This window comes from Aspergillus caelatus (assembly GCF_009193585.1).
Source record: "Aspergillus caelatus strain CBS 763.97 unplaced genomic scaffold BDV27scaffold_361, whole genome shotgun sequence".
In the NCBI taxonomy this organism is placed as follows: Eukaryota; Fungi; Ascomycota; class Eurotiomycetes; order Eurotiales; family Aspergillaceae; genus Aspergillus; species Aspergillus caelatus.
Window position 1 is genome coordinate 6,244 of NW_022475624.1, and position 24,171 is coordinate 30,414.

The 24,171-nt window shown below is 46.8% G+C and overlaps 5 protein-coding genes across 5 annotated transcripts; 4 read left to right on the forward strand and 1 right to left on the reverse strand.

Annotated features, from left to right (window-relative positions):
• Positions 1-3,145: 3,145 nt before the first annotated feature.
• BDV27DRAFT_138165 (uncharacterized protein) lies at positions 3,146-7,674 on the forward strand. Its single transcript, XM_032069170.1, has 4 exons — positions 3,146-5,409; positions 5,511-6,250; positions 6,320-6,560; positions 6,805-7,674. Exons 1-4 carry the CDS (start codon positions 3,456-3,458, stop codon positions 7,002-7,004), a joined length of 3,135 nt encoding a protein of 1,044 aa, XP_031921216.1. The 5' UTR covers positions 3,146-3,455; the 3' UTR covers positions 7,005-7,674.
• A 2,923-nt stretch (positions 7,675-10,597) lies between these two features.
• Positions 10,598-11,475, reverse strand: BDV27DRAFT_138167 (uncharacterized protein; the record flags this gene model as incomplete). The annotated part of the gene is made up of 2 exons (XM_032069171.1): positions 10,960-11,475; positions 10,598-10,899 (listed from the first exon to the last, which is right to left on the reverse strand). A coding segment is annotated over exon 1 (301 nt), but the record flags the coding sequence as incomplete, so codon positions are not given.
• Positions 11,476-13,431: 1,956 nt separating this feature from the next.
• On the forward strand, positions 13,432-15,676 carry BDV27DRAFT_138169 (DHHC family palmitoyltransferase). Its single transcript, XM_032069172.1, has 5 exons — positions 13,432-13,788; positions 13,845-14,349; positions 14,401-14,524; positions 14,580-14,620; positions 14,681-15,676. Exons 1-5 carry the CDS (start codon positions 13,680-13,682, stop codon positions 15,240-15,242), a joined length of 1,341 nt encoding a protein of 446 aa, XP_031921218.1. The 5' UTR covers positions 13,432-13,679; the 3' UTR covers positions 15,243-15,676.
• Positions 15,677-19,817: 4,141 nt separating this feature from the next.
• Positions 19,818-22,013, forward strand: BDV27DRAFT_73734 (uncharacterized protein). Its single transcript, XM_032077447.1, has 2 exons — positions 19,818-21,638; positions 21,695-22,013. The coding sequence occupies exons 1-2, from the start codon at positions 19,919-19,921 to the stop codon at positions 21,877-21,879; spliced, it is 1,905 nt and encodes a 634-aa protein (XP_031921219.1). The 5' UTR covers positions 19,818-19,918; the 3' UTR covers positions 21,880-22,013.
• Positions 22,014-23,198: 1,185 nt separating this feature from the next.
• BDV27DRAFT_150719 (uncharacterized protein) lies at positions 23,199-24,046 on the forward strand (the record flags this gene model as incomplete). Its single annotated transcript, XM_032071266.1, has 4 exons — positions 23,199-23,302; positions 23,370-23,374; positions 23,416-23,525; positions 24,008-24,046. 4 exons carry the CDS (start codon positions 23,199-23,201, stop codon positions 24,044-24,046), a joined length of 258 nt encoding a protein of 85 aa, XP_031921220.1.
• Between the last annotated feature and the right edge of the window lie 125 nt (positions 24,047-24,171).

The window sequence follows — 24,171 nt, forward strand, 5'->3', positions numbered from 1 at the left end:
TGGTGATTAAAGAACTGCTGCAGCTTCTCATTAGTATAGTTGATACATAGCTGTTCAAAACTATTGTTCTGAAATATCTCAAACCCTGCTATATCAAGGACGCCGATAAAGTAACTGTCATCTCCAGTGGTGGCGCTGCGATCCAGTCGTTGATTGATGCGATTGACAAGATTTCCGAAAGAGCGTTCGTAGATTCCCTTTGCAAGAGCATCAAGGGCAAGTCGGACCTGCTCTGGCGTTTGGACCTTCTCCACCCATTCGCGACCCGCCTTCACCCTTGGATGAAGTAAGCCTTTCACAAAAGGCTTTGAAGGTATCCCCAGCAACTGACAGGCCTTTTCCACGCTTTTCAATGCATCAGGGCCCAAGGCCGCCTGATCGGCACGCAGACTCTCCTTGACAATGGCCACATTTCCTAGGTGAAGAACAGCCGAGATCGTGCGAAGAATATGCATTTGGTCATCTTCTGAGAAATCCATAACATGAAATGCCTCAAGCAACGCATTCCACTCTTCATCATCTGATACTCCGATGATGCTGTCGTTTCCATCCCTTGTATACGCGAAATCATTAATTCCAAGACCAGATAGCAGCAAGCTTTCCCTTAAGGCTGGGTCTGCACCCCGCAGTAATTGGTAAAAGATGTGGTAGTTTCGCTCCTGAGAATTAGGCTTCACGACGCGGGACTTTTCCAGAAGGTACCAGTCAATCCATGCTCCAGAGATCTGACCTGAACGGGTGAACTCGATTCGAATAAATTTGCCGAAGCGGGAAGAATTGTTGTTTCTCACTGTCTGGGCATTACCGAAAGCTTCAAGTATTGGGTTTGCCCGTAATATTTGCTGAGAAAGAATAGACAATTGCTTGGTCCCCGAGCGAGCATGTGGCGTATCAGACGTTGCAACTGCTGCAAGGTATTGAATAACCTTTTTGGTATTCTCTGTCTTGCCAGCTCCAGATTCTCCTCTTCACCTGCATGTCAGCATGGATCCAGACGTCTCCTAATTGGTCGATAAACATACGTTACAAGAATGCTCTGGTTCTCGCCCTCTTCCACTAGGTTTCGAAACGCCTCGTCTGCCATTGCGAAAATATGGGGTCGAGTTTCCTCTCTGCTCCGTCCTTTGTACATTTTCACATATTCATTGGAGTAGATCGGTAACGGGCAATAAGGATTTACTGTGACAAGGAAAAGTCCGGAATAAGTCTAAGAATCAGAAAGTCAGCGTTTTCCGTCTGTAGAACTCTTAAATTAGACAATACTAACATATATCATATCAGCTTGGTATCTAGTGTGCAGATTATGCACCACTGAAGCTTCGTTCAGGTGAGTAAGCTCGGCCATATCGTCCGCTTTGTCGAATTTCGCCGGGTTGACCTTGTCAACTTGATCCGCATCTACCTCACGTTGCTGATAATCTGTAAGCAACCACGACATTCCAATACAGATAGTACTCATACCTCGCCATCATCACTCTGTACAAGAAGCTTTCCATTATCTCCTTCTTCTAGCACAAGCCCTCGTATGAACGCCTTTTCAGGATCACGTAGCCAGACGTATTTATTCCCAGAAAAGTCATTATCGCCTTCAAGTCCCCGGATTTGGTCTGCTCCACGTTGAAGTTCCTCCGACTTGATAAACTCCGGTGCGAATGTACCTGAGGTGACATCATTCCGCAAAGAATTGGACCTTTGACGACCAGTGATGCGAGTAAATGGGGCTTGGGTGGATGGTGTCAGAGAGGACGAATTTCGGAAGTGTCCTCTCGCCTCTTCGAATTTACTTGATTGGGTCATAAGTGCTGACTTTGGACGTGCAGCTCTGGGCGCAGGAGATGGCGAGGGTGACGGGGATAGGGATGCCCGGCTGAACGGGTTCGCACGCTTTGGCGAGCCATTTAATTGTGATGGAAGCATATCGTCGTTAATTCAATAGGTCATCATTCAAGCGTTTAGTCAGAGTCGTATAATAAGATGTTTAGGCCATAAGAAGCTCAACATGCGTGCTATAGGGAATCACAAATGAAAGCATTAAAATCAGTCAAAGAACAAGTCGGAAGTCTGACTGGTTGACAGAACCTTAAGGTAAAGAGGTAATTGGCAAAGCTGCAGCAAAGCCGCAAGTGGCAGGTCCCTGGATACAGTAGGTCACTGACCACTTGCTCCATGCACATTGGGCCCGCATGTTTGTTTACATCCTGCGTTCCTTAGGCTCCCGATGCCGATCACGAACTAGTCCTGATCTGTATATCCACATCACGTGGGAAATGTACGGCACGAAACTTGACCTCTCTTTGGATTTGGAGTTGCACATCGATCACCTCCCCCTAACGTCTTGCTTCCTGCAGTCTTCTGTCGTTTTAACTGCGACGTATGCTTTACTCTCCCTCCCATTTCGCCTCGCTTTGGAAGGTTTAGTTTATGCCTTGTGTACAGTCTCTCTTCTGTAAAGAATCATTTCAATATTGTCAAGTCGCGACCTCACTTCCACCTTCCTGAGGCAGGTGCATTTTGAAGAATTCTGCTCATCACAGCTTGATGATGTGTGACGCCTAAAGTCGCGACGACTAATCTTCTACTCACATCTTCCAGCATATCTCACATTTGATCTTGAAGGTTGTCATTGAGTTGATTACTGAACAATGTCTTACCAAACCCCAACGTCCTTGGGGAGACCTTCCAATTATACGCCACAATGGCCATCAAATCCTTCTACATCAAACTCTCTCCCGCCTTCTCTTCCGCACAATTTTCCCTTCAATCAACATCAAATGTCTGCATATCAACAGTCACAGGATGGCGCTCGGTATCCGCTCGACTATAACGATGTGAATTTCACCGCAAATTCTCATCTCCCTGGACTAGGAGCGTCCGGGCCGGCTGGCTCATTGCCGCCGCCTCCTTTCCCTTTCATGGGCAATTTTGCCCATTCGCAATTTCCTCCCCCTCCCTTCCCTCCTATACAAATGCCGCCGTTGAGATACCCGCCAATGCCAGTCTCTACTGCGCCTCTAAATACACCTCCTAGTCGCCCTCTGACGAGTGATGTTCAACCCAATTCGGGCTCTGTGACTAATAAGCATCCGCAGTTTACCACCTCATCAGCCCCCAAGGAGGATTTAGAACGAGAGGAAGGTGAACTTACTGATAGGGAAGGGGAATGTTCGCAACAAGGAATAGACTCTCGCCATAGTACCAGTCCCCCGTCTTCCAGACGGGGACCACAACAAAACACTAATCTCCATACTGTAAATGAGAAAGGAGATTGGCCGAACGAAACGCATTGCAATGGCCATGTGCCGAATGGCTCTCGATGTGTGTCATCGGAGGCCGAGGAGGGCGAAGCTTCCTCAACTCGTTCACGCTCTTTCAGCCGAGACAGTGGATCCCGTAACTCACCCTGGTGTTACTTTTACGCTACAATAAACTAACATTTCGCAGCATACAACCCCCCAATGTCAGTCAATGTCGAGCCGTTCGTCCCCGCAGGCAGGATAGCCGACGAAGCTACTCCAAAACTGATTGGTCAAGACCTATCTGCAAAATCCGTGTCTTCCCCACCTACAACAGATGCACAAGTGATATCCAACGGCGGAAAGTCTCCAGCACAGCTTCGAGTACAAGCGCAGGGCGCCCTTCTTAGTTTAGCTCCGCACAGTATTCGATACAGTGAGCTTGTTGGCGAAGGTATCAATCCAGTGATACTCAGGCAACTTTATGAAGAAGTGGGGATCAAGGTCCCCACGCCGCAACCGGATACTGCATCAACTCAAGCATCCTCACTAGTTTCAACCCCGCGCGGTCATTCCGTCACAGATCTCACGGCTTCGGTCGAAACTGCTGGATCAGGTGACATACCTGCAACTGAAGCCGTAAGGGCGGAAAATGTCACGCAATCGACTGGGCTGGCAGGAAACGCGTCAACATCCGCCCCTTCATCTCAACCGTGTGCTGCGAAACCCATGGAACGTAAAGAGGTCATTGCCCGTATGCTAGCTGCGAAGGCTGCCAAGTCTACGAGAGTCCCAACTTCACCTCCAGGAGACGTGACAAAAGAAGCACCGACATCGGACAGCTCAACTACAGATGTTGAAAAGACTGGTGGCACCGGTGTTTCCACAGAGGCACCCGCACCAGAAAAAGAGGTTCGCGTCAGGGAAAAGAATAAAGCACAAACAGAGTTGGCTAGGCAACGAATCGAGCTACTCAAGAAGCAAGGTCTCATGAGATTACAGCAAAAGTCAACTTCAGGCGATGTATCTCCAAGTAATGACCTGTCAAACACGAAAACGACTCGCGATCTTACACCAGCCTTGAATTCATCGTCAATACAACATCCCCTGCCTGAGCGTCCCCCTGATCCTGAGACAGGTGCTTTTGCACGTATCCCTGGACTGTTCATGACCGAAGTAGCTCAAGAGGCACATGACGACCCATCTACGACGCCTACCCCAGCGCTTGTGGTTGATTCCACCCCGCAGCCTCGCTTTAATCAACGCAAGCGCCCGCGAGCATCTGATTTTGACGAACCTGTTCCTTTGCCTAGGAAGACATCTAATAACGGAGTGAATAACAGTGTCTCAGGCGATAGGCTTATCATTGACATCAGCGATGATGATCTATATGGGGATGACGAAGATGATGCTATGGATATCGAGACCTTCCAAGAAAACGATGTCCCCTCAGTCCTGGAAGGTCCAGCAGGGAACTACCTTGCTGCGGAGTCCCTTCCGCCGAGACCTGTGACATCGCCAAGTCAAGGGGCTTCTTTGTCTGTGACCCCGCAATTTCCACGGAATAATGATCAAGAAGACCTCCGTAGGAAAGACCTTGAAATACAAGCAATGCACAGGCGGATTGCTGAGCTGGAAGAACGCAAGAAGGCAAAATTAGCTGCCAGTCGTACTCAGTCTCCTCGTGCGGCGGATTCAGAGTCATCGCCTCCTGAAACATCCCCACCAACTGATACTGAAGCTCGTGAGACCCCCGTACAGGCTGCACCAGCTTTCGCTGAGCACAATCTTTCACAAGTGAACGCCATGGACGCTTTGCAAGAAACTACATCATCCGTCCCTAATCATCATCCTTCTTCAAACGGTCTTTCATGTCGTTTGGACTCCATGGATGTCGAACAATTGAAAGACATGAAGTCGAAAGTCTTACGGAAAAGAGAGATCGAAGCCGGAGTTCCTGCTTTGGACGCAGAAATAAAAAGATCTGAGACAAGGCTAGAGGAATTCAATCTTGAACAGGAGAAGCTTTTGCTAGATATCAGTAGGGGAAAAGAGGGCCGACAGCAACTCTTAGAGGAACTAGGCAATCTTAACGCAGAGCTCGATGGATTGTCTTTGGAAGAGGTGGAATCAGCACTAGACAGGTTGAGAACCATGCAGGAATCAGCAAATGAAGGTATGTCTCTCTATGCCCATTACTCTTTCTTTCCGGAGAGTTTTTTGTTTCTGTAGCTTTGTCTGCGTTGGCTTACACTGCCTCAAAATGCCTTCATATAGCCCAAGATCTGCAACCAATTACTCCAGATGACAAAGATATCGAAATGTCAAATGGCTCTGAGGCTGAGACCCAGCTTCAAGAAGAAAAGGGTTCTGTTCTAGAGCCATCCGTCAATACCCCAATCGATACAGGCAGCCCGTCGCGTCCGTCTGACATTACTGCGGCCCAACATGACGTATCTGAAGCTAGTAGGGAATCAACCCCGACTTCTTCCTCCGGTTCCACAGGGTCATCTATGGATGAATCCAGTGATAGTGATAGCGACGACAGTGATGACGACAGTGACGACTCTGCATCCGCTGGGCCAGGGGAGTCCAACGCCCAGTCTCCTGTGCCAGACGTGCATATGTCTGGGGTCTCAGACGGTGTAAAAGATACTAACCAAGTGGAACCAAGTCCGTTGAGCGAAGAGCGTCATGGTCACCTACCGGACCAATCTCAAGCCACGAACGTGACAGACCAGTCTGACATGTCTTCAAGCTCTAGTGAACAAGATGTTGAAATGACTGAAGATCAGGCTTCTGATAAATCTACGGTTTCAGAGGCCTATGAGCCCCCGGAACCGGAAGGAAATGCAAGCCCAGCTGACTCGGTCTATTCACCCCCTTTTAGTCCAGCTTCTCTTGGCCCCGTTGAGCCCACCGTTCCTAGTTCTCCAGTGCAAAACACCCAGAACACCGGTGAGCCACCGGCTGGTCCTACCCAAGAATCGGGCGTCTCACAATTCGGAAACAATCAGGTTGGCCTTCTGGATGTGCGAGAATCTCCTGTTTCGGCAGAGAATTGAAGGCTGACGCACCCTATATAGAATGCTCGACAGCCGGGAGACTCAGACCAGAAGTTCTCGCCTTACGTTAGTCCATTGAAATCTTTCAAGGCTTTCCGCTACCATCCAAAATACACTGATGAGGTTACGGGTGGCTATCGTTCCCTAACCTACAGCCATAATATTGATCCTATGGTTTACCTCTGTCCTTTCGAAGGGGCAGGCGGCGTCTGCAATGATCGGTCTTGTGAATTCCAACATTTTCGTGATATGACTCTTAGCGGTGCGTCGACAGACTTGAGCAACCTACACGCAACACCTCCCCATGTGCCATGACTTATAGTTCATTTGTCGTGCCTCGCGCCTTTTTTTTTCCCTTCCCTCTCTTGTTTGAACTTCGGCTTTCCTTTCAGCACTTTCCTCCTAGCCTTCTACACCATTCATCCATTCTATACCCTCATTCTTGCCAGCTGTGGTCGCTTTTGCATTGTGCGGATGCTGACACACAGGGTTATTAACATCGACAGATGACAAAATCCTTGTCCAGATGGGATCTCTTCGAGAGGGCAAAACACCAGAAGAAAAAGACAACTACATTGCTGGTTTGAAAAACATCATTAACGACATGCGACGCGACAAGGTGAAAGATTTTAACACTGTGGCCATGGAGATAGCCGCATACCGTAGACGCTTCCTCCAGGATCCTTCACGAGTCCTACCCTTGTAACAATCATTTTGCCTACAATACCCGAACATTCACATTGGGGAGCTCTTCTCCTCTTAAGGTGAGCTACCGATATATTCTGAGAATTGCCGATTCCAACTAGGCAAAGCACATAACTGTGCAAAACCGTCAGATCATCTAGACATGGAAGTCTCTTCCTTCATACTGGTCATACCAGCAGCAGTTTTCTTCCCAATACTACCTTGATACCCGCGTCTCTCTTGCTTTCTCTCTGAATTTTCAGAAAATATTCTTTCCCCACCTTGTTATATTAGCAGGTCAAGCTTCCTGCCTCCTTTTTCTAACAGTTTCGGCATCTAATGTCTCCTTTTGGCCCATTCAAGTGGGCACTTATTATTATACCGCTTCGATCTATGACCATTTGGGTTAGAAACGGTGTGTGGAGTTGGTGAGGATATAATATTTTTCTTCATTTTCGTCTGAAGGAGGTGGGCGTAGGCGATTCCACCCACGCCCCGACAGCAAACAATAGGCCCTAAGACGGCCCGGTGAGAACGAGGACTGCTTATTGTTAAACCAACCACGCCTGGTCTAGACAGACATGAGTCGGGCGACACGTCCTCCTAAAGGAATGGAAGAATGCGATTGTACAGCCGGGCGTTCGGATCGGATCATAGGAGTACATAGCAATAAACAAACGAACAATACCGCAGTGTTTGATTTTAATCTATCTCTTTTTTTTTTTTTTTGGCCCCTTTGTAGTCCTCTTCTTGATTTGCGGACGCGGTGGGACGGGGCGTCTAGCGCCTAAGACCGACGAATTCCAAGGCGCAAACGGGCGTCTAGTTCGGGGATTTGATTGGCCGACGCCCCGATGGTCACCCCGAATGGCCCGACGCCGTAAATTACCCGTGACCTCAAGCTCCCCGCGGTCAGGCCTAGCAGCGGAGGTCCAGAATTAGGAAGGATATCCCGCCGCACCCTAAACAAAACCCAGCAAGACAAGGGCAGTGTCACCTGCAACAGTGTCTCTCTCTCCTATCCAACTCGAAACAAAGCAGGTTGAGTCACAGCGATTACTGCCCTGAAAGACTGACTCATCAGAAACCCTGTGACCTTCTGACTCAGGCATGCATGGAGGAAGTTAAGTTACATCACCTATACTACTAGCACTATACACTATACTAGAACTCTCTTAGTACCCCGACTATCCCGGCCTCGACATCTGGGGGCTGTGTAGTTCCTGGTTTACGAGACCTCCAATCAGATTCCACCACTCCATATCTCGGAATGGGGAGGGGAAAAAAAAAGGACAGACCAAGAAGATGAGTAAATAAATGAAAAAAAAAAAAGTAAAAATAAATGGGGAAAAAAAAAATAAGAGCAATAATAATAGAACATCTTAAGTAAAAGAAATCTTAAAGCCAGCCAAAGATACAATCTATGTATAGTATATACTTACTACCGTGGCACCGCAGATCATTCTGATAATATGTGTGTGTGTGTGTGCCTTCCATACCACGGCCATGAATGTTGTTGGTAACACCAACAACAGCGAACAACAAACGGAACAAAAGAATTCTTGAAAAAGTCCAACGGCCAGGGTATGCAGTATGTGGTCTGGAAGCTGAGGAGGGGTGAGCAAGTGACCTTGGTTTTTAAACCGGCCGAGTGGATGAAACTAAGATCAAAACGGCCTACTGGGCGTCTGTAAAAGCAAGTCAGATTTAAAAAAACACAAACCAAGTACCCGGGTAGCTACTAGCGTGAGTACTTTTGTTTAAGGCTGAAATAGAAATGCTGCTTATAAATATTTTTCAGCTTGGGGGTTTCTGTATTATCAAGCGATCGGCGGGTTTTGTATATGTTATGGTTACTAATGTACTAGGATCACAAAGTCTCATACCTGGAAGACGTTGGAATGTCTTATAAATCCAACAGAGGCAGAGACGGAGAATAAATCAAGAATGGGATATTATCAGAATAATAGTATCGTTGCAGGGTATTGATAATCTATGTATGTATTGCTACGAGGATTGTACTATTAGGGTTATTATATGTTATCCCAGTGGAAGTATTTATTTTGGCCGACACACGAAACAGGGCCAATGTATAATTGTATAATAACTATGTATGTCTTAATCGATCCCTGGAAACCGACCCCGATAGAGTGGACATCCATTGCATGCTCTGGTTTGAATCGCAATGCAACCCCCAGGTTTATTTTTATAGCACTGCGCAACAGAATCTGCAATGCAGGCTTTGCGTGAGAATCTGACAGGTCCCGAAATAGCAGATTGTCATACAGAACATCCGCAAATCGAAGAAGTAGAGGGAGCTCACATAGACCTTGGTGAGTTCGTATTATCATGAAGAAAGATAGACATAATTATAGCAGTGATATCATGCCAAGATTACGCCATGTGGCTTTTTTTTTTTTTTTTTCTCTGATGGGTTTCTGATGCCGTCCGACGCTCTGTAGTTACAGGGAAGTGGGGTGGGAAGAACGGGTGCCCGTCTTACACCCTCCATATTGAGACACATCCTAGCGGGCGGGCACTTGATTTGGTAGACCCGCGATGATGGCTTAGTAAATTTCTAAATTAGATGAAGACGATAGTTCACGATTTTATTATTAGATGTCTTAGGATTTGATTTGCACGCGATCGAATGTTCGGTTTCTTCGATCTGTTGGTTCTTGGATGGGCTCCCTTGTACCACCTCCACGGCGACGAAAAGAAAGAAAAATCACGAACACAGCCTCTCTCGGTCAGATGAAGGGTCACTTCGTATGGAGAGAATGGGCCAGTAAACAAAGGAATAGAAGGAATAAAGATAAGAGTCATCAGAGCTGAACATGTAAAACGCGAAAAAGCGGAAAAGTAATCGTCAAACATGAGAACCAGGGCCAAAAAGACGCCCCAAGACCGCCAGTTCCCTTACCAGCATAGGGCTAAATGTACTCAGTGACCGGTTGAAAGGGCGGTGGGATCATTTGGGATGGGAAAGCCAAAAAGGAAACCTAGCAAGTGGCTTGCATGATCTGCAGGCATTTCGCAAGTCTGACTGGTGGACCAAGACTTGAGGCTCGGAGTATTAACCTACCAGAAGTCAGCCTCGAGCTTGCCCATGGTCTCAGCTGCGAAAATCAATACGGGGTCGCTGGTTCGTTTTGGATTGGGGCCGGATCGACCACACGTGTTATGTATGGGATTTTACCCTGTCAGTTTGAAAACGCGGCTACAGATGACAGGTGGCAATTGTTTGAATCTATTTATTGATCCCTACAGTATGTGTAATCAGTAATCAACGATGACTGGTGGATTATTGGCCTGGTCTTTACGTTCTGACTTTTTGTCGTTGAGGGTTTTGGGTGAAGGGTGTGGGTAGCCAGGCAATAAGGCGGCACTCGGACACCTTCTGAGGCACGGTCAAACTCTACTATCGTAAAATTGGAATAATGTCCACAAAAAAAGGATATGGATATTGATTCACTATAGAATACAGGCAGGAGATCTAATAGCATCTGCTAAACAAGAATAATTGCCATAATAAAAGAAAAAAAAAAGAAATCAAATAAAGTAGGGACAATATGCCCCACGATCCATAGTTCGGGCCTTAAACGAGGCACTCTTCGGCTGCAAGACTAAGTATAGTCCAGCTATACTTTGTCTTGTAGCGGCCCCATGGCCCATCACGAAACTCAAACATCACAAAAATCAAAACACTGTAACCGCTCAAGCCTATGCGCTCATGCATGAGAATAAAAATCCAAGAAAGGAAAAGAAAAAATAACGATAAAAAGAGGTCCCAAGACTCCCTCGCCCATGAATGTTTCTGCCGTGCCATGCTCATAAAGAAATCGCTCAGATAGCCATCAAAAACGCATTGCTGTCGTAAGATCCCGTCTCGACATTAAAGTATAGTAAGTTGAACACTATACGGAAACATGTCAGCTTTCAAATGCCACGCTAGTATTTACTCCGGAAACTCTTACCTCCACCGGTCGAAATGTTCTAGATCATTACTTCACAGGGTGGCATCCCGAGCAGACAACGTGGGAGCATATAACGCATTGGGGTTGAATGTTGTATAATTTGGGTCCATCTTGGCACTGGCAGCAGATATAAAGGTACCCATTGGTTCTAACATGGCCGGAGAGGTCGTGGAGAGAGCTGTCAGGCACATTCACATAGGACATGGATGGCCGATGAACCAAAGAATCGTCCTCCATGATAGACGAGACTGATGCCAGAGAGCTGACTGAGTCCCTTCGCTCCATGCGAGCAGGGACTTGAGAGAATGGTGACATTTCGTGGTAGCAAGGCATTATGTTGTTTTCAGATGTTCTGTTTGGAATAGTCGGCAGGATTGCAGTCGCGAGAAACGTGGATGCTGCAGACAGAGTATGAAGTTGTGTTCGCGAGAGGCCTGGTAGTTAGAAACAGTGAAGGATAAGGCTCAGTAGATATAGACTGAAGCAAAGAATGTACGCAGAGGTAAGTAGAAGTCAATGTGATTGTTGTTAATGAAGATTCAAATGAAGAGTGAGAATCTCGTGTGTTTAAATAGAGGTAGAAGACGAGAATGATGAATCACTCTGACAATGACAAGGCAGTCTTCGCCCTGAATGGTGTGGCTTCGACATATCAGGCAAGCCCCAGGCCACAGCTCTGCCCCAATCGGGGCTAAAACCATATTACTTCAGTCATCAGGTAAGGGTAATCTTCTGCAAAAAGAAGGGGCGGTTTAGCAAGTAGATCGAAAAAGTGGCTTGGCAGGCTATTACTTTGGCCCTGAGGGTCCGGGCCGTTATGTGTCTAGATCCCTTTGAGCGACATTCAGCAGCATTCTGAATCATAGGTCTGGTAAACTGGAGGCCTTAGAAGAAGATTCGACTGCATTCCTGCAGCAAGTTGACTCAATTTGTCCTCGGGGTTCGCTGGTTGTCTTCCAAAAGGCGGAATACCGGCAAGGCTTGGGCACTTGATTTTGCCCGTTCATACCCGCCATTCCTCCAATAACTGTGCCAGTTTTCATCTGTTTGATTGATTTAATTATTTTTTATTGCTAGGGTTTTTTTTTTTTTTTTTTTTTTCATTTCTTCCTGTTAATTTACTCCCTCTTGGCTTCTGAAGTGGATGCGGACTACTAGTATGCATAGCCTGGATGAGATGCTTGAACGGGCAAAGTGTTTGGATCCACTTTTAAACTATGGGGACTAGGCAAGGTACCATTCAGGCAACGACCCGGAGCCTCAGGTCTCTCCAGCAGTCCAGCTCAGCACTGATGTTCTTTGGTAGTCTTAAGCCTTCTGGCTCTTACCGTCATTTTTAACCCATTATGGGAGTCCACCAGCGAAGTCACTAGTATTTCTGTCGGTCAAACAGTCGTACTTCGGTTTCCGACTAAGCCAGGCATCCCTGTTTGCTGCCTGCTGTTGTCCTGAGGCAATCCACGTGCGGATCTTGTATGACGCCCAACACGAAGAATGACAGAGTGACCAAAATTGATTCATTACTCGATAGAAAATGACTCTTCATCTTTTTGCTTTCTCAATCTTGCGAGGCCTTCTCCCTCCGGCCGTCCCTGTTGCTTCCTTCCTTTCTTTTCCGTTCCCTCTTTTCTTGTCCCTGTCTCCTTAATTACCTACCCCCCCACCCCACCCCGCCTTTCCTCCATCTTTGCAACTGCAAATTGCATCTACTGCCCGGACCTCGCTGCTGAAGGTGCCATGCCATATCGATCAAACAAGAGATACTGACCACCGATCCTGATTTCACTGTACGCTGATACCTACCTGGAAAGGCAGTACTATTTTGCAACTACTTCTAAATCCTGCATCATGCGGGAAGCTTATAATTACTCACATCCACTGTGGATCACCGCGCAAGAAATTAAACGTACCGTTGTTCTCCCAGGCTACAGCCGCTCCAACTGCTATACAGTACCACGTTCATCAAGAGAATTAGTATATCCCCGTCCGGATGACGTTCGCATCCTTAGATAGCGTCTTTTGCATTGCTACAAACTCATAGGCAGAAACTTTGAAGCCTTCTAAAGGCATACCTCGTCAAAGTGCGCGATTTAATAGTTTTTTCAAAGAAAAAGCTAGATAACGTTTGGATGGTGGCCATGTGGATCGCTATCCTATCTTAGAAGGCCGGTGTTGGTGAGAGAACGACAGCAAAACCAATATTATAATTTATCACGCCGCAGGATTCTCAACGTTGGCGACATGGACAATGTGACCAAGGAATTGATGTAATGCTAATGTTGCTGCTAGGGGCCGTTACCAACCATTCTCTGTGTCGGCTGCGTACGGACGGTCAATGAAAATTTTTCGATTTGGATTATACTACGAAGGTCGAGATCTTGATTAGATCGTACGGAGTAGATTGTAAAATAAAACTAAACTCGCTTGCCATCATGTGACAGCACATGACGACGTCATGTATAGAGTTTGACGAGTTTGCAACAGCTGGTTGTCACGTTCCTGATGATGGACAGCAACAACGTCACTTTCATCCCCCTATCGGCCATATTTCTACAGAGCCCGAGGCTATCATCTTCCCGACCTATAGTGCCTCCTGTGGCGGCTGTACATACTTGTTTCCCCGTTCTTGTATAGATAAAATTCAGATTCAATCTGATACTCATCCGCCCTACCACTTCTCAATGCAGAGGCAATTCCAGCCCTTTTACCGTTAATTTCTGATGGCGCGTCCAGACAGGCGCGTCAGTTTAGCGGTAGCTAGGATCATACCTCTGGTGCTGCTCTGTACTGTCGTTTATGCCTCCTACGTGATTACCAAACCACTATGCAGTCAGTTCCCCTTATTTGGATATCAACGGTGATGCTAATAACCTCTTCGAATACAGTCGACTACCTTATTACCCCTCTACCTAAATATAATCGCAGTTCTAGAGTTGGCGCTGGCATCGCCATAATTGTTGTATATTACGTTTTGCTCACACCGGTGGTTCTTACATATCTTCGACTATTGTACAATGTCATTTGGAACCCCGGCTTCCTCCCGCGAGGTTCTTCATATCTTCCTGATCAACAAGATACCGAGGCGCTGAACACCCATCATCGAGACAGTAAACGAAGGAGGAAAAGCCATCGAAAGCCAGGGACAGCTGAGAAATCAGACACATCAGCTGAGGTAGACCTCGAAAGGGGCGTCGATCACAACGCTGGAGGAAAGGCGTTCCCCCTGAATGCAGAAGGGTTAGAGAACTTTTATACGAATGACGTCTTTATCTGCCAACCAGATGGAAGGCCTATATATTGTTCCACTTGTTGTCAGTACAAAACAGACAGGGCACACCATTGCCGGGAAGTAGACCGGTGTGTTCGTAAGATGGACCACTTCTGTCCTTGGTAGGTTATGCTTCTCTTTTGGAAAGACATTGTGTTACTCACTATCACAAGGGTAGGGGGTGTGGTCTCGGAAACCTCATTTAAATTCTTCATTCAGTTTGTGTTTTACACATTTGTCTTTTGCACATTCACTCTAATTGTTTGTGCGATCTTCACCGCTGAACTCCGACGAGAGGTAAGAGCACACATTCTCGGTGAAGCCGTTGTACTGGGCCGACTAACTTTCCAAGACGGGTGAGGTCAATCCTCACTGGGCTGTTGGTATCGGATTGTGAGTGAACACAGCTGTGATTACGGTCGGCCGTTTGAATAATGATCTAATGGTTCACAGGAGTTGCCTTTTCGGAATCTTCACACTTGGAATGACGCTTAGCTCTGTGCAACTTGCGATGTATAATTTGACGACAATCGAAAATCTGAATCGTCGGTCGGCAGTCTGGACAATAGCTATACGTGTGCCTAAGCATATGCTTTCTAAGCTCGACCCCGAGTCCCGATGGGCACCCACATTTCGTACAATAACTTATCCTTTACCGCCGATGCCTCTAACTACTGAGACTACAGCAGAGCATCAACAATACCCACCCACAGGGGAACAGCATGTGTTTGCGATTCTCCAGACACTCCCAGGCGAAAATCCTTTTGACCTGGGTACTTCTTTCAAAAACCTCCAACAAGTTTTGGGTTACTCTATACTTGACTGGTTGCTTCCCCTCAAGCAAAGTCCATGTGCGGATCACAGTAGTCTAGAAAGCGCTTTCGCGCTCGGGCCCGTGGTACAGAGATTGAAGGCTGAGGCTGGCCTTGAACATCCTGTCACGACAAATGGCGAATCCACGGATCGGTCATCGAAGCGTAAACGGAGACGAAGCAGAGCTGAGCAACGCAGTTGAGATACAATTTTGGCTAATAATACTGGGAACATTGCGGCGGTATACCATCATCATTATCATCATCATTATGCGGGAGTTTTGGTCGTTCTGGAAAATGCTGCATCCTCGTTCAACCCTTAGACGATTTTTCTTTTTCTTCTTCTTTCGTTCCCTTGGAAATATTGGTAACGGAGCACTGGTCTGCTTGGACACAAAGCTATCACGTCGCATACATACATACATATTAATAAGAGTGAAAAATATCTTTCAGTTTAGGCCTACTGTGGAAAGGCGTTCTACATCCCCAGGACTGTAGATCTCAACTAGGTTGTCTTCCACTTTAGTTCAGAGCTGAGGGGTAAACGTGATGGAAGCTATACCTAACATCTATATACTCCGTTCCTCATCTAAGGCTTGTATCTTTCTGTATACTTTGCTATTCTGGTCGGTTGAAAAGAGATGATGAGCATCACTGTAGTCACACCCAGTTGTATAATGGATATCAACTTGCTCCCCCTCGATCCCCGTCGGGCCTATCGCTTCTTGTATTTTCAGTATCTTACAGTACTAGAATTGAAGTTTCCTGGGCCCAGAGTATCTTTCTTTTTCTTTTTTATCTATTTCTTTACAGGGTCTGTGCTATAACACTTTGTGAAGGAATGGTTAAACCCGCTTGGATTTAATTGGGCGTTACTGTTGAACTGCAGTGTCTTAACATCGTACTAAACACACTTGTACAGATATATAAACTTGAAACTAAAGAGAGATTAGTAAAGACAGAACCAAAGAAAGGACAGGTACAAGCAAGCAAGTATAGTTACCATCTTATCAATACCGAATGATGTGTACTCCGTAATCGGCAATCTATAATCTCGGCACATATAGATCGGAAAGCAGTTCAAAGAAAGTTAAAACATCCCTGACCATGGCTATGGTTGTTCACGTGGTTAATCACCAACTGAGTCAGGGTGGTTCTGAGACCTTCTTTCAACCCGTGTTGCTTCAATTTTGGCTTTAGCTGTGAAGGATAAGTATAAAGTTAGTTTGAATAAGGGAAACATTGCATGGAAGTCCGAAAGGGAATTGATCATATTGTATCATCAGTTTGTTTATTGTACATTTCGATCTCATACATCGTTGCAGATATATATTGTACACAGCTTGAACCCAAAAATATCCCTAGAAGAGGGAGTAAAAAAAAAAAAAAAAAAAAAACAAAAAAAAAAGAAAAAAAAAAAAAAAAAAAAAAAAAAGAAAAGTGAACAAAAGAATCCAACATGGACCATCAACATGAAGAACGAAAAGAGGTAAAATAATATACAATAATCAAAGTCATCCAGTGCAAGGAATTTTATCACGCTGGAGTGCAGTAAGGACATGCCTTGTGGGTGCAAACAGTGCACTGGCCGAGACTCAAACCGGGATTATTCTCAGAGCCACATGAGCAGCATATCCACCATCCAGCCATGCTGGGCCTGGAGGTGTCTTCAGCATTTTGGGGAGCTAACGATGCGCGCCGTGTCATAGTTGATGTAGAAGTAGGGGTGGCTGTCGATGATGGATGAGGTACTTTTTGATGGCTTCGTTTAGAGTTCTAAGGTGTATTAGGTACAGATGGGAAGGTATTATGAAGGGGCTAAATACCGATTGAGAGGAGATTACTCTTATCTTGAAAAAAAAAGCACTTTGAGGCCAATACTATTTATATAAACATGTAGGTTTTTGATTTGGTATAGGATGCTTTATAATGGGAGGGAGTAAAATATGGAAAAGGGTTTCAGTCGTTTCTAACTGACATTATATGCCATCCTAGGGTGAAGGAAGGTGATTCATCATTTGTTGCCCCTTTAGACCCTTTACCACGGGCTTTGCAGGGCACAAGTCTGAATCCTTCTGCTAGTTTGCCCTTACCACAACACCTTGTTGAGTCTGCCTATTCTCGGTGAAAGATAGCTAGATAGAACAGTCAACGCCCAGCATCCTGGGCTCGTGCCGTGTGGTCACGACCGCGCCTGGGTACGCACGACTCAATGAGAATGCGAATTCGAATGAGGCCTCAGGTCTTGAAGGTTCGCTGCCTTCTGCGATGAAGCATCTGCTAAACCAGGGGCAACGAAACGCACCCCCGGCGATGTATGACACATGATAAGTACGTCATCATTAGCCCTAAGCATGTTGGCCCCGAGCTGGGCTAACCCCAAGGCACATCTGTGGCTGAGTAGCGAAGTGGCTGATTGTGCAGTGTCAGTATAAGGATGTTGTATATCATTGAATATAAGAGTTTGCGTCCTCGAAGCAAGGTTTGATCATAAAGCTTCGCTCATTCATCAAACATTTGCCGTCGTAAGGGTGGCGGTGCATCGATGAAAAAGGTCGAATGTGGGTAAATGATATAGACTGTTGCGCAATGTCGATGACTAGACAATAGCATTGTTTCTCCTTGGTGTGAAACTTCGACTGGGTATTCCCTAGGCATTTGGGCGATATAGTTGCATACGCAAGAGCCCGAATTAACCCTTGATAGTATGTGACAAACAGATTTCTAACAATGGGCTTCAGACTTTTCATCCAAATAGAGCGTTTCATCATGCTGCTACCCCGTGTGTCAAATGTGTGCCGTGAGTTTACTCTAGAACGTGACCTGGTCGTAGGTAGGACTCAATCACTCTAATGAGTTGCACGCCTCGGTTATGAGGGGGAAAGTCTACCATTGCGACGGGCGAAGATAAAAGAAATCCCGCATTGTCTTCACCCGGCCGGTGAAGTGCAAGGAAGTCAGAATCGAGAAAAAGTGAAGCGAACGTGTGGGTAACGGGGAGCAAAGGCTGTTTCAAGGCGGTCGATGCCCAATATTGTTACCGGAAATCATCACGGTCATGTAAGGGAGAATCAATGGTGCTCCACTACCATTCGGGCGTCCTGGCACTGAGACGGGAAGTGCCCGGTTGCCCATGCTGAGCTCAGCCTTGGGAGTCTTCAATAACCGGCGAATCGACATCACAATCTACGCATAGTCGTATTCGTCATGGCTGCAGGGTTCTAAGATGATCAATTAGCGTTGTGTCCTGGTTATACGGATGATTCTCTACACTCAAAGGTACAGTACATACATGCATACAGTAGCCGAGGGAGTATTCTTCTAGAAATTCGCGGACTCCACTCTTGGGTTCCTTAATCTTACTCCGGAGTACAGTATGCCTGAACCCACATTGAGAACCCGAGTGGCAGTACATTCCATTGGATGATGTCATGGATGCAGTACAATCTTTTCTGTGCGCTAACACAAGTTCAGCCGACGCATCGCTTGGCAACCGGCAGGGGAAAAGGTGGATACGGGAGAGCGGGTGATTCGCCCGCCGACACTTGGGCAACGGGGACTCTTTCCCCCCGAATCAAAAGTCAAAGTTTAGATGACGCTGATGGAGGATGTGAAGCCTGCTCCGTAGACTTCAACGGTATCTCATTCGTTAGGAGCCATAGTGCTAGCAGTATCACCACGGTTAAAAGCGGAGGGGCAGTGGAGACAAAAGGACCATTTGAAGGTTGAAATCCGTTTGAGCCGGCATCGGCATCAGAATCACCGTTCCGAGACTGGTATGCGAACCACTGGAAGAAAGTGAGGCCTTGTGATACGGTTTTATCCAAGTCATGCCCTGAGGCTCTGCACGATGTTTGGTGGCATTGATCGGAATGATTGGATAAAGTCAAGCGATTGAGTTGCGGAACAGGAAAGACACTCTTCCGGCTGGGGGGGCGTGACCATGGGTGGTGCAAACCGATGCAAACTCACCCAAGGGAAAGGGAACGGGAGATGTCACTGACACCCATGGTTTCCTAGTACTTTATTATCACCACCATAACTGCAACTTAGTACAGAGTAGATCCCCACTCGCTACGGAACAGCGGGAACTTGTCGACAAATATCGGTAACTACTTTGCTTTTCACTTCAAACATTGAGCGAATCAGACCATTCTTATTAAGGGAGCCCTAATGGGGCGAATGCTCAACTCTTACAGGAGGCAACCGGACTATACGAATTAGATAAGCTGGTTGGTGTTCCACTTTTATGGTGATCCATGCCATCATTAGATGGTTTGGTTCTGACCGTTGTTAGTGCGCTTCGTCGAGGACCCTCTTTCGTCACAGCCCACTCAAGACTACCAAAGATATTATTACTATTACCTCTCATTCTTAACCACACCATTCTGATTGTTAACCTCCCCGTTGTGAATTATGATTTATTATCTTGCCCCTTGCTTCTTTTCAACAAAATCTCTGTGATCCACTATCAATCTTCTGCTTTCTATAAATATCGCTGTCTTGCCGCTCGTGCTGTCTCACTTGTGGCCTGCAGGATCAGGCATCCAAAACTAGCTCCTTTTCTTTTTTTGCCCCTCAGCCTTAACTTTCTTTAGTTCTTCGACGACTTTCCTGGCCTGGTGCCCAAAGGATTCGATTACATTCAAACTGCAGATTTCTTCCCCGTTCTGTCCATTTCATGTAAATTTTTTGTCTCCTCTACCTCTGATTTGCTTGCCCTCTTAATCTTTGAACGTCTCATTGACAAAGCTTATCTCAGTGCTTTGTTTTCTTTGAATCAAACGTTGCCCACCTCCGCATTAACACGATCGGAGTTTGTACATCACTCCATTGTCTGTGAGGGATTGGAATAAGCCCTACTACATACCATCGGCCCATGTCTCCAAGCGGCTCACGTATGATTGATCCCATGCGAGCCTCCACCGGAACGGTGCAGCTCAGCTCCTCTTACGAACCCCCCTCCGCTAGTCGATCCGCATACTCGGGCTATCCGTCCAGCGGGCCTTATGTGGTGACAGCGTACGACCCCCGGTATTTTCGGGAAGGAGGATTAGAAGCCCAGCGGATTTCTTCCAAAACCTATCGAGATGCTGGCCATTCAACCAAATTGCGAACCGAGTATGAAGTTCGTCCAAGACAACGGAGTAATACTACTTCCGCGGCAGACACCCATTTGGCTCCTGGTCGGCTTCATGGCCCCAGAGCCCCTCCTATCATAACATCTAATTACCGCCGTTCTCCTAGCCCTCTTGCAAGCCACGACCATCATCCGGTGCATTCCTCTTCGCCTCGACGCCACCGGCGCCACCCTCTTTCCGTCTCTCATATCGATTATGCCAGTGATACAGGAAGGCTGGACCCGAACGATAGGGCGATTATGTCACCGATAGTTCACAGTGGTTACAGGGAGCACGATCCCAGTAGACGCTCGCGATATCCGCCTACGGGAGGTCTTCGCAAGGGGGAGGACATTGACGATTACGATGCTTATTCCTATACTAATCCTCGTGAGCAGTTTGAGAAAGACTCGGCCGCGCGGCTTCGTCACGATCGGGGCTCATATTGGAGGGAGAGGCCCCTAAGCCTGACCGGGATTGATGATCCTCAATTAGTACCAAGAAGCGGTCCCCGATCGCCAAAGCCTCCACCATCTACAAGAGGGTTCGGCAGACTTGAGTGGGACCCGAGGGTACGGCGTCCGATGCAGGGCTCTGCTGATAGCGACATTGACGTCGCCAGTGCGCACCGGAGGACGGGGCGGCGAAATCCGGTTCATCTACACCAAGAGGCAGATGAAGGGTATTCATCATACAGGAGTGATTACGAAGATTCTCACCGCCGCCGGCATCGGCATCGGCGGCACGACAGCAGTCGGGGTAGTCGGCATCCTTATGATACTGGCACGTCAAGGAGCTCTATCGCTAATGAGCCTGCTCCCCAAGGCGCTACTACTGGGCTGGGGACGGCTGTCCTAGGAGGTGTATATGATGGCTATGAATCTCAACGAGCTGAGCGTCATCGCTCTTATGATCACGATACGCGAGATCGTCATAGTCGACCGCAGAGGCCGTCTAGACGCCAAGTAGACAGCGATTCTGATGCATACACTTCTGACGAGGACCTGAGAAAGCACAGACGCGAGGCGTCAGCTCGCCCGAAAGCTAGCAGGTCTGATGATTCTGCAAGCGGCAGCGAGCGCCCTCGACGGCGCCGATCTCACTCACGCCCACGTCCACGAGATAGCTTTACCACTAAGGAGATGATCCAGGTAGAGCGCCAAGAAGATAAAAGGGCAGAATCTACAGTTTCGAAAGACAGCGAGACCCCGCCAAAAGGAATCTTAAAGACACCTACAGATAAATTTCCAGAAGAACCTAACCCTGTACGAGAAGGAGTAGCGCCTCTGAAGGACGCGCACAAAAAAGGCATTCCTCCTGGAGCGCGATGGACCAAGATTGATCGTCGACTGGTCAATCCCGCGGCCCTGGAAGCTGGCCGTGAGCGCTTCGAGGAACGGTCGGACTATGTGATAGTCTTGCGGGTGCTGAGCAAGGAGGAGATCCAAGCGTATGCAGTTAGGACGCAAGAGATCCGAGGTATGCTTGACCTGAATGTTCCTGGGTCTGTAGATTTCCAAACTAACCGCTTATAGATGCCCGCTACCGTGAGTATGTTCAGGAGCGACGTCGGAGGCGAGAGGAAGATAAGCGACGTGGTCGTGTGGTAGACGACTTCTCAAGCGACGACGAGGAAGATGACGACGATTCTCCCGGAGGAGTCGAGGATAAGCCGGCAGAGCAGCACAAGATGGCGGAGCCTGTGAAGTCAGCAGGATAACCGACAACATTAATCATGAAGTTGGCTCTTGTTCCCTCTCTGGCCACCTTCTATTATTTTCCTTCCTTCCTTTCTTTTCTTTTTCCTTTTCTTTTTTTCCCTTTCAGTTTCATCTTCTACGTTCAGCAATCCGATTGTTCGGATCTGCACCGTAGTGTACACATATGAAGTCATGTGCTTATTTCTTGGATGTATAATGGGTTGTCGACGATTACAATATGAATTTAGCGTGCAGATGAATTGTTGATCATGATGCGGTTCAGTGTTCATGTGGAAAGCGAAGCGATCAATCAAATGTGACTATGATGTTTTGGCTATATGTTGCGGGTTATTTATTGCATCATTGTATACATCATTTGGGCCAGGTCCGTCCCCAGCAAACATGGAAAGATCCAGTGAGCAGGGGAGGCCAGAAATTTTGCAAGTCTCCTGACTACTGCTAGAGTGATGTTGTACTACCGGAAGCCGCTCGGTGACTGGCTGTGGACACGAAGATGAAGAAGGGAGGTAAGCTCTAGCAGGACGCTGTGTTATCCCCTTGGGGCCGGAGTTGGGTGCTTCTGCAGAACAGCCAGTCAGTCACTTGAAGTTGTTACCTGTAGCCACTTGTTTGTTTACCTTTCAATTCTTTTCTTTGCTTTGCTTTTCTGGTCGGAAGATTGAACGCCAATGCATTCTGAAAGAAACCACAGCTCTCACAAGCCCAGATGCAAGCCCTATATTTCGATCAGCGTCGGACGTCGCATCGCCCGTGTTTAGCTTCCTTTTTAGTTCAACTGTAGAGATGCTATAGGCGCGTTCTAACGCAACTCTCCCGCAGCGGATGAACATGTTTTATCGCACGCACGTCTACAAGGAATCGACGGGAAAGCATGGGTCCCCTGGAATCCTTTCCATCCGTCAACCGTTGGATTTTCTTTTTACTTTCTTTTTTTTTTTTTTTTTTTTATTACTTGTTATTACTAGATAAAACAGGGAATGATAGATATGTTTGTTTATTTTCTATTATTATCCAATCTGCCACCTGGCATGAAGTGAACGGACATCGTGATCAAAAGCAGAAAAAGAAAAACATGCGTTTCGACTCCAATGCGGGAGAGTGTGACAATGGCGTTCTTAGGCGCTGGAACTTCATTTCATGTCATTCCCTCTCTGCTCCACGAAATGAAAATCAGAATAGGCTGGTTCATTATAGGGTGTACAGGACAACTTCTTAATCGCAAAGCCACTTGGTTCATGGTAGCCAAACAAACATCCATAGCTAAGTTAAATCCCGAGGGTCCGAGGATCGTTGCATTTCCAAGCTCACTAGCATCGGGATGACGAAAGACGGTGGTGATGAATCCCCCAATCATGTCGGGGAGTGGTTGTTGGATGTGTTGCCTGGTGGTCGACAATCCTTTCGGATTATCGGCATGGAGGAGTGGGCAACTACTTACTAGTCATAGTATATTTCTGATTAATCCGAATACGTTGGATGTTTGCTCCAGGATAGGTAGTGATGTGCTAACAACGATACTACCTCACGAATTCGAGACAAGGATATACTGGACAAATGTACGGGACATCGAGTCATGGCTTGCGATGACACATTGCCCGTCGTCGTATCTTATTTGTATGGATGTACATACATGCCTCCCATGCATGTCCATCATTCTGGTAGGTAGTGGTGGTGGGATGTCTAGGAAGTAAAGGTATTGTTGTTGAAATATTCTTCAAACGTTTCTGCATCTAATTAATAACGGGGTAAAAAAAAAAAGAAAAGAAAAGTTTGACATAGCTCACATTCCGTTACTGAGTAGACCTGTCGGTGAATATTTACTAAACTTTATGATGCGTTTCCTTAACTTACTTTTCTGCAATTATTTTTGCTTTTTGCTTTCTATTTTATTTTACTCTTTCTTTCAGTCTCTTGTGAAGAATCTGTATCAATTCTACGATTTGACTTGCTTCGCACGTCGGAACATACTTCCCGTTCTTTCCCCCTTCTGTATGTACTCCGTACTCTGTATGTTTTCACGTTGAAAGTCAATCCAATCCGTCTTTCGGTGTCTGGTAAAAATGGACGGTAAATTTCCAAGGGCCTCGGGATGTCCCTCTTTGCGCTCCGCTAATCACCCGCTGCTAGTTCACTTTTGGCGTCAGTGCGAAGGGACCCCAAGGATGAAACATGAACATGGTCTTTAATTGGACCTGATCGGTTATAATTTGCTGATTTCGCGTACCTACGATTTTTCCCCCTAATCCCTTTCTGTCTGGACGTCGGGGGATTCAATGAGTCTTTTTTTTTTT